Genomic DNA, 17,513 nt, shown 5'->3' with positions numbered 1-17,513 from the left:
ATTGTAGTGTAGCTGCATGCAGTGTAGAGAGTGTCACGCACTGTGACCATGGTGGCACAGTGTTGTAATTGTTGCTGCTGCTGCTGCTGCTGCTGCTGTTGTTGTTGTTGTTGTTGTCGTTGTTTATTATTTTTATTTTACTTCACCAAGTGAACAGGCATTTCTGCCTTCTCACAAGGTCCGGAGACCTACATGTACATGTAGTTCCGACAAAAATTAATGATGAAGAGTGTCAGTGCGCGCTGTCGACATGTCTGTTACTACTGTTAGTGTCTGTGACTTTAGTCTTTAGTTTTACATGTATTTAGGGGCTGGTCGTCCTGCCCTAGGCCCTCCCACCCCATGCAGGGCCATAACGATTTCGTTTTGATGGACGACCCCTTCCGGCTTCACTTCAGACTTTAGACTTAAGTTTAGTAGACCTAGCTACATGACATTACATGTATGTTGTAGATCTGCAGTGTCGTCGTCACCATGGTCACGGAAAGCTTTCACTTTTCAGTTCGCGAGAACATTTTTTTGGTTTCTTTCCAAGTAAGTAATAACTCTTGCTTTTATCCCACTCGGCAGTTTCACTTTTCCTTTCCCCAGCAGCGCAACCAATGTATCAGTGTTCACTGTGCACCCATAATAATTGCTGTTCTCCGCAATGTCACACAGCGGCGAAGAAAGAAATGCAGAGGTAGTGTGCAATGCCGGATGCACATAATTATTTTACAGCCCGCTGATCCCCGATCCCGCTAGCTCTTGCAGTCTTGGCTTTACTTAGCGCCATCTGCCTAGCTCAGCATGCAGTTGACATGGTTGACATCAGGGAGTCGTAAAATACCACGGTATTTACGACTCCCTGGTTGACATGGTTGATCTTCTTTGAAGCTACCGGTAGTCATGGTAGTAGCCACGGCATGTAGATCTACAGTGTGGAGCTACGCAAGTCTTTCCTTGTCTTGTCTTGAGTACTTCTTACTTACATTACAACTACATGTAACTAAAAAAGTGACTTACTTCCTGGTATTGTGCAAAGACTTGAAGTATAAATATTAGTTGAGAGGTCGTTAATAGTGGAGCTAAGCCTCGCCAACGAAACGAGGCATCGATCAATCCCCCTGTCCCTGAGATGAGAGTGAGATGATCGATGATCACGATGATTGCCTGATATGAGCCCCGGCTCGTGCGCAGCTTGCGAGTAGGAACTAAACAGGAAGCATGCTTGCTATGCTGGCACACCGACGTTTTGACAGGGTGTTGTGTCTTCTTGTGCCTGTGGTAGATAATCCATGCGTGAAACACAGGCAGTAATTCCTGACCCCCATTGCAGCAACAACAATAATATTATTGTTATGATCACCGCATCTCGCGAAAACATCGTTTGCCTCTTCGGGTAATATTACTAATAATACTAGCACGTAGTGTATAGTGAAGTAGGGCCGATGGTGTTCCGGAAGACCTAGCGTCCTCCAATGATGCGTGGAGGTGATACGGTTTGTGAGCGAAGTACGCAATGTACCGGTATATTAATTATGGAAACGAGCCCAGTACGGCGAAGGAAATACGAAACGCGCGAGCACACCCACACCGCCAACATGGGCCCAAAACAGTGGCAAATGCACATACATGTACGCACAAACACGAACACAAGCCCCCCGGTGCACCGTGGTCCGTGGCTAGAGCTGCGATCGCGAGGGAACAATCGTCGATATCATGCTAATTGCGTAGCGTTTGGTAAGAAGATGCGCAGCTGCTTACTTTGCAAGTGTGAACTGCGGGGTACGTGTACATGTCTGCGAGTGTGGGGATAGAGCAGGTCCTGGATTCTGTGGAAAATCGGAGACTGCGGGCAGGCGAAAGTGTGAATGTGAAGACAGCGCGCGATGAACAGGAGACTGCTACGTTTTGTCCACATGCAGCATTCTCTCGGTTCACTTGCGGGCAGTTTGACCTGTAGTGAGGTTGGTTTATGTTCGTTTGGATAAAGCCATGAAAAGTTGAAGGCTCAGTACACGAAAATACCGGCTGACTTGGTTTATCCATGGAGCCGACACGCCACTTCAGGCTCCCAGGCATTCGCTAAGCCGTTGCTAGTGTGTTGATAAATGTTTCCTACAAAGTGTAGTGTAGGAGAAAGCAAGGTGTTACGACGAGCTGCTTGGCGTCAGTCCATTCCTCGTCGCCGCTTTCGTGCATGATGACACCACCTCCTTCAATGGTAATGGACCATGCCTTGTATTTCGTCGTTTCGCTGTTGTGGCTACGGGAAATCTCCGGTGTGGCGGTGGCAGCATCGGCGTCCAGAATCGAATCCTGCGGCTCGTGCCCATCGCAAGTAACCGGCACTGGAAGAGACTGGCAGTGCAACACCACTACCGGTAAGAACCCAGTCTGATTGTCAGTGCTCGGCTTTGTGTTCTGCTTTTCTGTGCGTGCGCGTACCCGTATGTGTGTGCGTGTGCGTGTATATGTGTGTGTGTGCGTGTGTGGGCGGGGGAGGGGGGGGGGGGGGCAGTGCTGGCAAAACTTTGCCATGTCACGGAGACCATGTCCAGATGCATAACAGATGGAGCAGTGGACAGTTTTCCCCGTGTGTAAAGGTTACATACATGACTGTAGATGTTTGGTGATTGCATTCTCCCAGATCACCACCGATATACTTGTGCTAGCACAGGCCTGCAATACCATCTTCCGTATCGATTTTCAGATTCAGGGTGAACTTTCAGTTGGTGCGCAATATTCTGGGCTCTTTTTCCGCACTGGCGATGATAATATTAATTTATTGTTGTTCACCCCCCCCCCCCCCCCTTCTGCTGCCGACCACATGCTTGTCTAGTAGAATGTTACTTGTGCGTCACTCACTCGAGAAACGCTCCACTTGAAATGCTTTTAAAGGGGAAGTTAAGGCAAAAATTAAAATTTCACCAGTTGTAGTCTTCGGGGTGCTGAGTCGAATGGTCTTGGTCCGAGAAAGCTGAGACGCTCCCTTCCTACTTGAATCCCAGTCGAACTCGCGCACTTCCACCGAAACTGGGTGACTGCGCCCTACTAGATGGGGATTTGTATGCAAAATGTCACTAAAAGCGCCATTTCGTTCTTATAAAAGCACGGATGACCGCGATTGGCCCACATGTTGTAGTCTTTTGGACGCCGAGTCGACTGGTTTTGGTCCGAAAAGGCTGCGATGCAGCGTTCCTCCTTTATTCCCAATCGAACATGGTTGAACAAGTGGTCACGTGCTCCTGGGTGCCCAAATCACCTGGTCACCACGCCAGCAGGCGACAACTTTCACACCAAGGTTCAACTCGAGTTCAACTCGAGTGACAGGACTGCACCCAAAAAAGGTCAAACAGGCTAGTAAGTTGTACCCTGCAGGCACGGTGACCAGGTGACTGGTGTATGCAGGAGCACGTGACCGCTTGTTCAACCATGTTCGATTGGGAATAAAGGAGGAACGCTGCATCGCAGCCTTTTCGGACCACAACCAGTCGACTCAGCGTCCAAAAGACTACAAGATACGGGCCAATCGCGGTCATCCGTGCTTTTATAAGAACGAAATGGCGCTTTTAGTGACATTTTGCATACAAATCCCCATCTAGTAGGGCGCAGTCACCCAGTTTCGGTGGAAGTGCGCGAGTTCGACTGGGATTCAAGTAGGAAGGGAGCGTCTCAGCTTTCTCGGACCAAGACCATTCGACTCAGCACCCCGAAGACTACAACTGGTGAAATTATAATTTTTGCCTTAACTTCCCCTTTAAATGCGGACAATTTTGGAGGCATATCTTTTTCCGTGGTTGGTCTCACCCTCTCCTCAATTTAATTGGCTGTCTTGACATGCCACGAGGTGCAGAAATAAATAAATAAATAAATTTCTTCCGTGAGGGTGCGTACACATCCATTAGGAATGCGCGTCCATGTAGTTTGCTGAAACTCAAGAAATGTGCTTGACGTCCTGCTCAACCTGTCCTCTGAAGAGCTGACTTCGCATACCGAGTTCGTCCCGTATTTTCAGGTAGTCGGCAGGGCGGTGACTACAACATGGGACTGTGATTGAAGCATGGCGATCTCAATTTGACTAGCTCACAGCATGCTATTTGTTTCTGTACATGATAAGGTATAGCTGCAATATTAACAGAAGAAATGCAGTAACTGCACTAAAATTAATACTCCATGTTATTTGCACTTCGGAATTAGCATGAGAGTTTTATCGCATCACATGTATTTTTTGTCGGTCATGTCATGGAAGCCGAATTCGGGAAAGAATTACCTTGGACACTGAGTTGTTGTTCCCGTTCCAAATGGTAAAATATCATATCAGTGCTACGCTAGCTGTAGGATGCTCTGTGTGCCAGGATGTGCACATGTTAGACTCTGAGTGCATTCTGGATGCAATGAGTGACTTCGAGTGTGAGTGAGAAGAGCATACAGCCAGCTAGTGTAGTGCTGTATGCACCCGCTGCATGTGCCAGTGACAGCTGCGATTCTGCAGCAGGTGTCTTGCAGTGGTACATGTACACCAGACCGGGCCTGCAGGAAATGAGAGATCTGAACTCATCATACATAACTATACTCCTGCTAGCATACGCAGTGAGTTCTCACCTGGAGTTGACAGGTAGATGGGCTTTCTCTCTTTGCGGCTATGAACTCCTAAAGCACCCTTTTCATCCTGCCCTGCATGCCGTTTCTGAGGAACTCTAAATAGTAAATACCCCCCCCCCCCCCAAAAAAAAAGAACGCCAAAGAGCCCAAAAGAGCCCAAAAGAACCCGATCCTGTTGCGCTTTGCGCATGTTTCATCACTTGCTTGGAATCGACTTGCTATCAGTAAGTATTGCTTGCTGCCGAAAATAGGTCCACCCTCCCACCCCCCCCCCCCCCCCACTCCTATGGCCAGAACTAGGTAGGACCACTTCCCTTGTCTTTCAGCATGCGGCTATTTCAGTAACCTGCTGATGCCCCGGCATTCTTACTGCTGTTGTACATGTACTAACTATTCTCCATAGAATCATTGGACTCAGATGGAGAGCCAACGTTTAATTTATACAAAAGAGAAAGACCAAGGAACTACAAGTTACGCTATACTGTCCACTAACACCACCAGTTACTTTGAATCAGTTAGTTAGTTGTAGAACGTCAGTACCGTCGGTCAGTGTCGTGCAATGTTATCGCATGAGCTGATTGTTTAGTAACTGGTGGTGTTAGTGGACAGTATAGCGTAACTTGTAGTTCCTTGGTCTTTTTCTTTTGTATTCTCCATAGAGTTATTCTATTAGAAGGTCAAGTTGAGGCATACGCCCGATTCCATTATCATGGAAGAACCGTAGGCTCTAAATGTACACAAATGCTTTGTTTCATTGGCATAGATTGCTTGCACTGCACTTGCATGATGAAAGTACAAAACCATTTTTTAAGTTAGGAAAACCCTTACACCTTCTCATCTTCTGTATGTGGTTGAGGGATTCTCCTTTGCAGGGTGATTCTGTGTCCTAAGCTTGAGCATTGAAGCACGGTATGATTAACAGTGAATAGGAGGTTCTCTATTTGGGGAGTCAACCTTGCTTACCAGGCTTCTCATACGGCTCATTCAGCCTCTCACACTCAGACGGCTCACTCAGCCTCCGCAGCAGGGGCCCTGCCCAGCTGCCATACACACACATACACACAGCTCTAAGCTGTCACTCACTCGGATCCTGGCAAAGCAATTGACAAACCCTCCTATTCCCCAAACTCAGTGGTTGTTCGTGTGAGTGCGGCATGCAGATGCTTGTGTTAATCATGATTTTTTTGGTTTAGAATATTCAGAATGTTCTCCGTTTGCAAGAACCCAGAAAAGTGGCCTATTTATTCAGTCCAGCAGCGGCCTACTTTAAACAGGCTCAGTCTAGTGCACAATGCTGGTGGACAATGCTGGTGAACTGCTGCTGAAGCCAGATGCTCCCTGACAGGACCTTGACTAGTTTCTTTAAGTTGAGACAATATATTGGCGGAACCTTAACATTTACAATACCAAATTCATTCAATATGACATATTGAATGAATTGTGGTCAAATATGTGATCCTGCCTCCAAGAAAGTTAGTCAATATGATTGTGGTCCGCTTTTTTCTATTTCTCCCAGTCCTGGCAGATAAAGCTTGTCGACCTCGTGATGTTAAACCTCAGCGAATAGAAAGCTTTAACTGCCTGAAAAATAAGAAGTTGAAGTACGAGGGAATGTGTCCCGACTTGCAAGTATTGACATCAGCGGCAATCCAGCCAAAACCACCCCGCTGCACAGTACGGCCTCCTAGTAAGTTGGAAAGCGATGTTTGTACATGTTCATTCTGTATGCATGTGTGTGTGTGTGTGTGTGTGTGTGTGTGTGTGTGTGTGTGTGTGTGTGTGTGTGTGTGTGTGTGTGTGTGTGTGCCAGCTAGTTCGGTTGGTAGGTACACTTATGCCTAATTGTGTTGGGTCTGTTGCCAACTGGCTCGGCTGCTTGAAGGTGTAATGTTGTACCTGCCACCTTTGTTGGTTCCAGGGTTCATATACTTTCTATTTGAAGTATGCATACCTGTTAACCATGGACTGCTTCTGGCTAGATTAACTCTTGTGTAATCAATGGTGCTAGTGAAGCTTTCATCAGATCCACTCTTATTTAGCCACTCACACTAGTAGCAAGTATTACCTTCACTGGGGGCAGGGGTAACTGCAGTTGGATCCCGGGACGGATACCCTGATGCCGTCAATCCTTTTTCTGCACCTTGTCCTCACCCACTTACTGAGGTGTGGTGAGCCCATAAGTGGGGTCATTTTCAAGTCCACCCAGAGTTTTGGGGATTTCAGGGGGTGTCGGCCGTTGGGCGGTTCAATAACCAATTGAGTCATCTTTCCAAGATTCCTTTTGAGTCTCTCTCCCCTCTCCCGGGGAGACTCACGTGACCAGTTTTGGCAGTGAGCAACAAGTACAGTACAGTACAGTGTGTGTGTGTGTGTGTGTGCGTGTGTGTGTGTGTGTGTGTGTGCGTGTGTGTGCATGTACGTGTGTGTACGTACGTGTGTGTACGTATGTGTGTATGTATGTGACAGCTAGTTCGGTTGGTGGCTACGCTCATGCCTGATTACGTTGGGTCTGTTGCCAACGGGCTCGGTTGCTTGAAGGTGTAATGTTGTACCTGCCACCTTTGATGGTTCCAGGGTTCATATACTTTCTATTCGAAGTATACATACCTGTTAACCATGAACTGCTTCTGGCTAGATTACCTCTTGTGTAATCAATGGTGCTAGTGAAGCTTTTATCAGATCCACTCTGATTTAGCCACCCACACTAGTAGCAAGTATTACCTTCACTGGGGGCAGGGGTAACTGCAGTTGGAGCCCGGGACGGATACCCTGATGCCGTCAATCCTTTTTCTGCACATTGTCCTCACCCATTTACTGAGGTGTGGTGAGCCCATAAGTGGGATCATTTTCAAGTACACCCAGAGTTTTGGGGATTTCAGGGGGTGTTGGGCGTTAGGCAGCTCAATAGCCAATTGAGTCATCTTTCCAAGATTCCTTTTGAGTCTCTCTCCCCTCTCCCGGGGAGACCCACGTGACCAGTTTTGGCAGTGACCAACAAGTAAAAGTATGTGTGTGTGTGTGTGTGTGTGTGTGTGTGTGTGTGTGTGTGTGTGTGTGTGTGTGTGTGTGTGTGTGTCCCATATGGTGCAGTGGTATGTGCAGTCGATTTCCAATCGAGAGGTTGCGGGTTCAATTCCCGACGATTATGGTCGCATACGTCTTTCTTCTCTTTCTCGGACTCTTCCTGACTTTTCTTTCATTCTCCTGGGTGGTTACCAACAGCCAGTGTATGCCGGAGTATGTGGTGTGGTGTGTGTGTGTAGAAAAAAAATGAAAAATGAAAAATAGGGATTCACTGGCCAGAAAAAGCCACTTCAAACAGCTGTGTGGTGGATACCAGGCTAAAAATAGTGGCGGTCAATTCATCAGCCTTGCAAGCTGTTGAATGGTGTAATCCCAACACAAGTTGCTATGTCTAACATAGCTGTTCGCTATCATCGCTTCCGCGATGGGCATGTCTGAGGTCTGAGGTGTGTGCGTGTGCATGTGTGTGTGTGTGTGTGTGTGTGTGTGTGTGTGTGTATGTGTGTGTGTTGTACTTGCCCACTTACTACGGTGTGGTGAGCTCGTGAAATGGGTCGCACATGCATCGTCAAGTCCACCCAGAGTCTGGGATTTTAGGGGGTGTCGGTCGTTTATAATAGGTGGTTCAATAGCCAATATTTATTTTATTGTTTAATCCTTCCAAGATTCATTTACATGTAGAATCTGCCTTCCCTCTTCAAAGGAGACTACCGGGCTGAAACCTTTAGGCCTTTGGATACATAATTTCCGGTGGAGACAGGGGAAATAACCTACTGGCACCTACCATATACTTGAACATTCATGGTTCTAGCCAAGGGGGGGGGGGGGGTAGGGGGCGCAGCACCCCTCCCCCCCCCCCCCCCCTCTACTCTAATGGCACCCACCCTTACGTTGCACTTTTCAAGTTTGTGACAAGGCAAAAGTGGAACATGGAAAAAATGGTGAACTGTCCCCCTCCCCCCCCCCCCTCTCCGCCCCCTTCCCCCCCCCCCCACCCCCTACAATTTCCCCTGGCTAGAGCCCTGTAGCTGTATGCGTTCCTTCCCGGTGTTTGCTAGAGAACAAGGCTATACTTGCTGACCGTTGCGGAGCACAGTGTCTACCAGGTCGTCCGCGAAACATAATCATTGGTTTGGACTCTGAGCTGAACACATCATTGAAGGCACACATTCGGGGACAGCCGAGAGTTGCACTCAGATTTGACATCCGCCTTAGTATAACTTGGAAAGGTAAGTTCATATTTAATTTTTTTAATTTTAATTATGAAACTCGGGTATTAAGCCAATAATAAAAGTAGAAAGGAAAAGGACATATGGAAACGAGTTAAGAGTAACTCTCCACCACTGTAACTAGATACTATATACAGTCAGAAAGTGCAACAACTAGGCACAAAACTGACAGAGTACTGAGACATTCGACATCCTGACACCTAGCTTCAACACATTTCCGTAGCGCTAACCGACAGCCTTCCAACTTGGAAGGTTCAAGGTTATGGAAAGACCAAAGAGGGGAAGGCTTGCCTTCCCCTCGGCTTGCCTTCCCCTCTTTGGTCTTTCCATAACCTTGAACCTTCCAACTTGAACCTTCCAACTTGGAAGGTTCAAGGTTATGGAAAGACCAAAGAGGGGAAGGCTTGCCTTCCCCTCGGCCAGTGAGTGCCGTGTGGGGTTCGTGAACCGCAGGAGCAAACAAGTTAAGTTGTAGTTTCGTAACAGGAGCGAGTTTGTTATTCCCCTTTGACTTGAAGCTGATCAAGCAGTTCTATTTCAAGCAGGGTCTTCTTTACTGATTTTTAGTTGCATTGCAAACACATAGTTAGTGTAGGGCTTGAATAGCCGAATTTCATGCATCAGTTGTCGTGGAATGCATGCAGAGAATTTCATGTCATCAGTTGTCGTGGAATGCATGCAGAGAATTTCATGTCATCAGTTGTCGTGGAATGCATGCAGAGAATTTCATGTCATCAGTTGTCGTGGAATGCATGCAGAGAATTTCATGTCATCAGTTGTCGTGGAATGCATGCAGAGAATTTCATGTCATCAGTTGTCGTGGAATGCATGCAGAGAATTTCATGTCATCAGTTGTCGTGGAATGCATGCAGAGAAAATTGAACAAGAGAAATGCTGTGTCCCTATTGTGGACTTTTCACTCTTACTGATATCCTCTTTTCGGTACAGTAAAACCTGTAATCATGGTAATCATGGTAATGGCGACCACTCGGATATGGTGACCACTCGACCATGGCGACCACTTTTCCTTGTCACGGACGCATTCACATTCAAAACAGCTCGGATAAGGCGACCACTCGCTCAACGCGACCGACGACCACCCACCTGCGACCGCGTTGCACAGTGCTAGTACATGTAAATGTATGCATTGCATGGTGCACCATGCATGGTAGATATACACATCAGTGCAGGAAGTGTAGATGTGCATATTATTAGTGCATGCACGACACTTGACAGGTCTGCACTGAGGACCCCAGGCACATGAGTCGTGCTAGAGTAGCATAGGTGTGTGCACTGTGATACACTGATCAAAATGATGTATCACATGTGGATATGGTCACGTGACCCACTGAACGTGGATAAGAAGACCACCAGGCCACGGTGTTGGAGAACATGCACTCCACGCCGGCTTACGGCCAGTTCACTCACAACACCACAGAGCTTCCAAGGAAATTAGTTATTCTTCTAGATGGAAAATGAGAAACGTCTGTTATCACCACAAGTTGGAACTAACTCCACGCCAAGATCAAACGGAAGCTAAGCCAGAAAAAGAACCATGGCCAGCTTGCCAAAAGTAACGCGTAGCAAGCGTGCACGCAAGCACACTCCATACATAAGTCAGGATGCACACAAAAGCTACAAACTCGGAATAAGGGCAGCGCAGACCACGCCGAAACCGCAACTAGAAGATTGACCGCTGACAGGTCAATCAGTGAATGGAAAAGCATGCACCACCGCACGGACGCGCACTCACTAACCTACAATCAATACACGGAAAATGGCATCACGCAGAAGGTATACCAAGCAGAGCATGCACAAGTAACAATACAGTTCCAGCCAGTGGCTGCCACGTTACCATAAACTACAACATCTCCCTCCCTGGTAACATCACCTTAAAAAGACAATAATAGGCAAGCACATCAAAAGAAGCAAAGAGAAACGAAAGGACATGAAAGTTCTGCGAACCATCACCAGCTACTAGTTCTCAGTCGTATCTCACTGGAGCCCTGATACCAGCTCTGTTCCGGAGCACATATCTTGGCTCTTCAGCTCTAGGCACACCTGCGACTAGCTCACCGGGCTCTAGCCGCATCGGGTAACCACCGTCATCCTCGCTCGCATCATCTGGCTGAGGCGGCTCAGGCAGGTCTACAGTAGGATTGGCTGCGGCACGCTTCAGCAGCTCTACGTTGACGATCTTCTCCACCCTGGGGTCTTCCACTTTCTGAACGACTACAGTCGACTCCGACAACACCTTCTTGACTCTCCAGCCAAGCTGAAACTTCGGGAGGCGTTTCTGCGCGCGGCTGGTCATCTTCATCATCACCACGTCACCAGGCCCGTAACAGCAACTTGCTTTGTCGGCGTCTTCTTGGGAATCAGCTGACGCCATTTCTTCATCGATCAAATCACGAATGGCAGCTGCTTGACGCTGCAGCTCAGCCGTCCATGCTGGCAAGGTGTACAGGGGCTGTTGGGCCTCTACAACAAGACCACGGGGCTGCCAACCAGTCATCGCTAGCTGAGGCGAAACTCCCGTTGCTCCATGCGGTCGGACGCGATAGAAGTACAGCAGCATTGACAGGTCGGTCTTCCAGTCGTTGGACTGCGAGTGTACTTTGCGAATCAGAGTCAACAGGGTCCGGTTGAATCTCTCCACGCTTCCTTGTGACTGAGGGTGTCGCACTGCACCGTGCTTGACTTCCACTCCAAACGCCAAGTACAAGGCGTCCATGACAGCATTGACGAACTCTGTTCCGTTGTCTGATCTGACCACCTCCGGCGGACCCCATCGGCAGCACACAGACACAAACGCCTCGGCAACTGACTTAGCGTCATGGTGCTTCAAAGGTATCACCTCCACATAGCGCGTGAACATATCCGTACACACCAAGACGCAATGGAACCCAGCTCGGCTCGGTCCTAGCTCCAAGGTATCAATCGCCACAACTTGCCATGGGCGCGCCGGCACTTCGGGACGTGTCGGCGAAGCATGACCACCAGCAGCAGGGTTTGCAGCGGCACAACTGTCGCAAAGACCGACGAACTCCTGGCACTTCCTTGCCATCCCAGGAAGGTAGCACTGCTGACGCATCATCTCATGGACCACCTCCCATGATCCGTGGCCAGTGTTCTCATGGGCGATTCGGAGGGCATCTTGCTCTAGCAAGCTCGGAATCACGGGCACCTCGCATGCTTCATTGGCAGGCGGCAACTTGATTGACCGATACAGCACGCCATCCCGCACTCTCAGCTGTGGTGCCACCTTCTGAAACTGCTTCGCCCTAACTGTCTGCATACCGTTGACATCCTCCACCGTCTGCTGGATGGCAGTATCTGCTCCCTGCTGGTCCCGGATGATGTCGAAGGCAAGTGGGGCAGAACTGTGGACACCTGCACACGCACTGCTCTGGGTCGCCGCCGCAACCACCGGTGACTCGGGCATCTTGAGCCAGGATGCCGGCACACGGGTCAGACGGTCAGCCAGGTTTTTCTGTGAAGGCACCCACTCGACAGATATCTTCAACTTGTAAACCTCGACCAAGTCGTCAATCAGCTGCAATCTACGCTCTACAAGAGCTCTGTAGAGGCCATTCACCTTCACTCGCTGGATGTTGCCCAAGAGAGACTTTAGCCATCCATGCACCGTCTTCGAATCGGTCATGACTCGAACGTTGGCCACTCTGTGATCCACGACAGCAGACAAGCCACGAAGGACGGCGTCTAACTCGGCAACGTTGATGTGCCGCTTGTCTGACTTAGGCCTGAGCCAACAGTGATCCTCAATCACGGAGCCATCTTCGCTGATGACAACACCTAGCGCCAGGTTGGATGCATCGCACCATAGGGACACGCCACCAGTCGACTTGACTGTCCACTTGCCGTTGACGGGATCCTCTCGTGAAACTTGATCCTCCACCGCACGACACAACTTCTCGAGCGCAGCTGAGACAGGCTTATCCCAAACCGCAGCATCTTCACAGCTCACTCGCTTGATGTAGCTACAGCACGGTCGCAGCCACGATGCAACAGGGTAATGACTCGTCAATCGACCGCACCAGGAGAACACTTCTCGCTTCGTCGGCTGCTCTGGCAACGTCAGATCCATGCCATCACGGCGACGCCACATCACGTCTTCACTCGACGTAGCAACCGATAGTTGCATGCCAAGCACCCTTGCGCCGGCAAGTACCTCTGGTGGCTTCGTCGGTAATCCGTACCGACTCAGCGCCGCAGTCACCTCCGGAAGTTGTTCGGACGGAGCAACGACATCGTCGACATAGTTGTCTGCATCAGGAAAGTCGCACAGCGCAAACTTCACGATGGCGTCCATGACTTTCGGAGCTATGCTGAGACCAAATGCCATTCGTTCCATGACATACGTGACTCCATTGAATACCACGGTCTGATACCGAACGAGGCTGGGGTCGACGTGAACTTGTAAAAACGCCTTCTTGATATCGACGACTACCTGGTCACCGCCACGGCGTCTCCACTCCCTGATCTTCTGGTCGCATGCAGGCGCGTCGCCTCCAGGATGGGAAAGAATCGCCTCATTCAAACGACGGTAGTCTAAGCAGGGACGTACAGGCGTAGACGCCTTGTGTCCTTGACACACAGCCATTAGAGGGAGGATCGCACCTGACTTGCCGTGTCGATCTGGATCATGGGGCACCATCCAACCATGGTCGATCCACGACTGCACCTCCTTCTGGTACTGTTGCTCCTGCTCTGCAGAGAGCTTCTTCCGTGAGTACTGTGTCACTCCGGAGCCAATGCTATCAGTCGGCTCTACACCACCTCCCCAGACCCAGGCGACGGTCCACGACTTTGCACTATTGTCCCAGCGCACCTTGAAATCGGCTGAACTGAGGGTGACACCATCCGAATCTCGCTCAACAGAGATGTGCCTCGAGAGCTTCTGCTTCGGCGCTCGTTCAGCATGGCCAGCTGCGGCAGCCGCTACATCGGGCCCTTTTCCGAACCGAATAGCACTCGCCGAGCCATTCTGGTAGCGTATCTCAAGACCACCAGCCGCGCTGGCAACGTCATTGCCAAGAATCAGGTCAGCATCCACTCCCTCATGCTTTGAAACTACCAGGAAGTCCACGCACAGTTCCGGAAGCTGAACTATATCATCATGTTGCTGGACAGTCGCAGCAACAGATCCAACTGACTCCAGGGACGTGCCGTCGATGCCGACCACCCAGTCAGTTGTCGATTCCACCTGATCAGCCAGGCCCACGGCAGTTACTACACTCTCTTTCATCAGAGATCGCGTGCATCCAGTATCCACAACCGCTGCGACTGATATCCAAGAGTCATCATGGCCCTTAACACACACATCAACTTTCAGCAGCTTAGAGCTCTGCCCACCAGTTGATATTGGGATTCCGTCAGCATCAGTAGACACTCCAGCCTGACAATGCCCAGCACTCACAGCCACTGAAGCAGACTCAGTCTTGGCCTTTGGACAATTTCGCCTGATGTGGCCATACTCTTTGCAAGAGTAACACTGTGGCCCTCGTGACTTGCCAGTGGTGTGGCTGTTGCCCTTGGCCTTAGGGCAATTCCTTCTTACATGACCAGGCTCCTTACATGAATAGCACTTGACAGCTGCAGCCACGGACTTCCCTCCACTGACACTTATAGTATCATCGACGGACATAGCCCTGACACGTTTGATCATATCGGTAAGAGTCATGCTACCGCTAGAGCACTGGATTCTCACCTCTCTGGCGAAGTCTCTGGGCAAGCCCCCAACAAACTGTTCTAACAGCATCGGATCTTTGTCGTCCGCAATGTTGTGACCAGAGCTCTTCAACAGCCTCTTTAGCTCCGCCGCATACTCGTCTACTGACTCTGTGGATCCCATGGAACGCGCTTTGAACAAGCGGTAACACTCCGCAGCAGAAGGAGCAAAGGCTTCAGTCAACACCTTCTTCACCTCGTCAGGTTTCTCCTTGTCCGAGTCGGGCATGGCGTTGAATACAGTATACGCAGCCTTATCCAAGAGCAACGGCAAGTTTGCCATCTGCTCTTTGCCCGTATCCCACTTGTGGGATTTCGCCAGGATCATAAACTTTGACCAGAATACATCTAGGTCGTCACCTCGCCCTCGGTACGGACGCATAAATCCATCCAACTTCACAGACATTTTATTCTCATGAACAAACACTAAGACTTTCTATTTCCTTCCGACTCCACAAAAGTCCTACTCTGCAACACGTTGTCCCGGGTTTCGGCACCAAAAGCTGTTGGAGAACATGCACTCCACGCCGGCTTACGGCCAGTTCACTCACAACACCACAGAGCTTCCAAGGAAATTAGTTATTCTTCTAGATGGAAAATGAGAAACGTCTGTTATCACCACAAGTTGGAACTAACTCCACGCCAAGATCAAACGGAAGCTAAGCCAGAAAAAGAACCATGGCCAGCTTGCCAAAAGTAACGCGTAGCAAGCGTGCACGCAAGCACACTCCATACATAAGTCAGGATGCACACAAAAGCTACAAACTCGGAATAAGGGCAGCGCAGACCACGCCGAAACCGCAACTAGAAGATTGACCGCTGACAGGTCAATCAGTGAATGGAAAAGCATGCACCACCGCACGGACGCGCACTCACTAACCTACAATCAATACACGGAAAATGGCATCACGCAGAAGGTATACCAAGCAGAGCATGCACAAGTAACAATACAGTTCCAGCCAGTGGCTGCCACGTTACCATAAACTACAACATCGGCGACCACTTTTTCTCGTCCCTTGAGGGGTCGCCTTAGACAGGTTTCACTAGACCTATAATGAGTTCAATCTGGGGTTTTTAAAGGGTTTTTAAAGGGTGCAGCAAGGTGCAGACTAAGGAAAGCTGTACAGAGAAAAATGCATGGGAAGCAAATACCGGAAACGTTTCTGAAATGTGTAGCTTTTTTAAGTACCCCGACTGATCTTTTTATATTTTTTTAAGTACATCGTGTATTCCTGGAGTGTTCCTTATCTGCACCTTACAAAGTTGAAATCAGGGCAAGGAGACACGACACCGCCAATCCTAACCAGATGTCAAAGACAAAGGTGACTCGACTGAGCATGAACGCTCATGTGCACCAACTACAAACAAAGTATGCTGCACACACCTGGCCTGGTGTACAGCTACCAAATGCTTGGCCACGCCGCTCCCGAGACAGGGAAGAGCAGAAGAGAGACTTCGAGAGAAGTCAGCACTGCCACTAGGAAGCCTCTCCGCCACGATGCCGTCCACGATTGCAATTGTGTCGCCGAAAGCCAGGAGCAGATTTAAAACAGCGACCACAGGTAGCGCAGTGCTGGTTGCAACACGGATGGCTGGTGATTGGTATGCGCTGGGGTGTGGGCGGTGAAGCCGGGGCAGGTGTCGTGCACTTGTGCACAGCAAGTCCACCGGCACTTCCGAACCACCGAAGGCAGGCATGGCATTGACGTGCGTCCGGCTGTTCCGCTACAGGCAGCTGGCGATCAGCAGAACATTTGTGTCGTCCGAGTCCAGATTTACTCTTGAATGTCCGTTTACATACCAGGCAAGAGAGCGGTACCGCTGCACACACACACACACACACACACACACACACACACACACACACACGCACACGCACACACACATGCACATGCACACGCACACGCACATACACGCACACGCACACACACACACATGCACACACACACCTGTCCTGTCCTGTAGTGTCACTGCCACAAGGGTCACGTGGGCCCCAGAGAACAGAACTGGTGAGAACCCACGCATATATGAATGAACGAATCGCGCTGCTGGGCAGTCGGGCGGGAACCAGTCCTCGAGCACCGGTGACGACCGCGACCCTGCGCTGTCCGAAAGCAGCGGGCACACACAGCACAGTGCGCAGCACAGCAGACATCCTGTACAGGGGCTCGACAGTGCTCGGGAGGCTGAGAAGCGGAACATCGGTGAGCGGCTAGACCACCTTTGCTGCAAAACCAATGCCCACAATCCCCACAGCGGCAAGCCCCTCGCTGCTCAGCAAGCGGCTTGGCCCGCGCAGCCACACATTTGTGACGAGCACGGTCTCCAGGGCGCGTGAATGACCAATTGCAATCAATAAACATCACTGGGTAGGGCCAAGGCACACTCTCCACAGGCTCGGCATACATAACTCTTCACAGGCTCGGCATACATAACTCTCCACAGGCTCGGCATACATAACTCTCCACAGGCTCGGCATACATAACTCTCCACAGGCTAGGCATACATAACTCTCCACAGGCTCGGCATACGTAACTCTCCACAGGCTCGGCATACATAACTCTCCACAGGCTCGGCATACATAACTCGCCAGTCGGCATGGGCCTCACAGGCCGTGTGCTGGGCGACGCGCGGGAAGTGAGCCAGACAAGATCTGCCTTGGCATCCGACCGTACTGTCCATCCGGGCAACACAGCCACTCTAGCCGACGCTGTGCAACCTTCAAGCAGATGGTATCAGTGTCACCCCACACCTCCAACAGTTCGGCGTTGGTCCTGAACAATGGTCGCCAAGAAAACAACACGAGTTCAGTTTGCTTCTCAGAGTTTCATGCACTGGTAGGTGCAATCATCAGGCAAAAACCGTAATGGGTCAGCAAGAACAAGAAGTCTTTTACAGGGCACGGTGGACTGAGGTGAAAGT

General features: G+C 50.0%; 1 protein-coding gene across 1 annotated transcript in view; it reads left to right on the top strand.

Moving 5' to 3' along the window:
• Positions 1–1,899: 1,899 nt before the first annotated feature.
• LOC135808943 (uncharacterized) overlaps positions 1,900–17,513 on the top strand; it is a 46,329-nt gene continuing 30,715 nt past the window's right edge. Inside the window, exons 1-3 of the mRNA XM_065322193.1 lie at positions 1,900–2,366; positions 6,104–6,274; positions 8,670–8,840. Coding sequence (XP_065178265.1) covers positions 2,183–2,366; positions 6,104–6,274; positions 8,670–8,840 — 526 coding nt within the window. The 5' untranslated portion in view covers positions 1,900–2,182. The remainder of the gene's footprint in view (positions 2,367–6,103; positions 6,275–8,669; positions 8,841–17,513) is intronic.

Source organism: Sycon ciliatum, chromosome 2 (assembly GCF_964019385.1).
Source record: "Sycon ciliatum chromosome 2, ocSycCili1.1, whole genome shotgun sequence".
NCBI lineage: Eukaryota > Metazoa > Porifera > Calcarea > Leucosolenida > Sycettidae > Sycon > Sycon ciliatum.
Note: the sequence above shows the minus strand (reverse complement) of the source record. Positions and strands in the feature narration are given on the sequence as shown.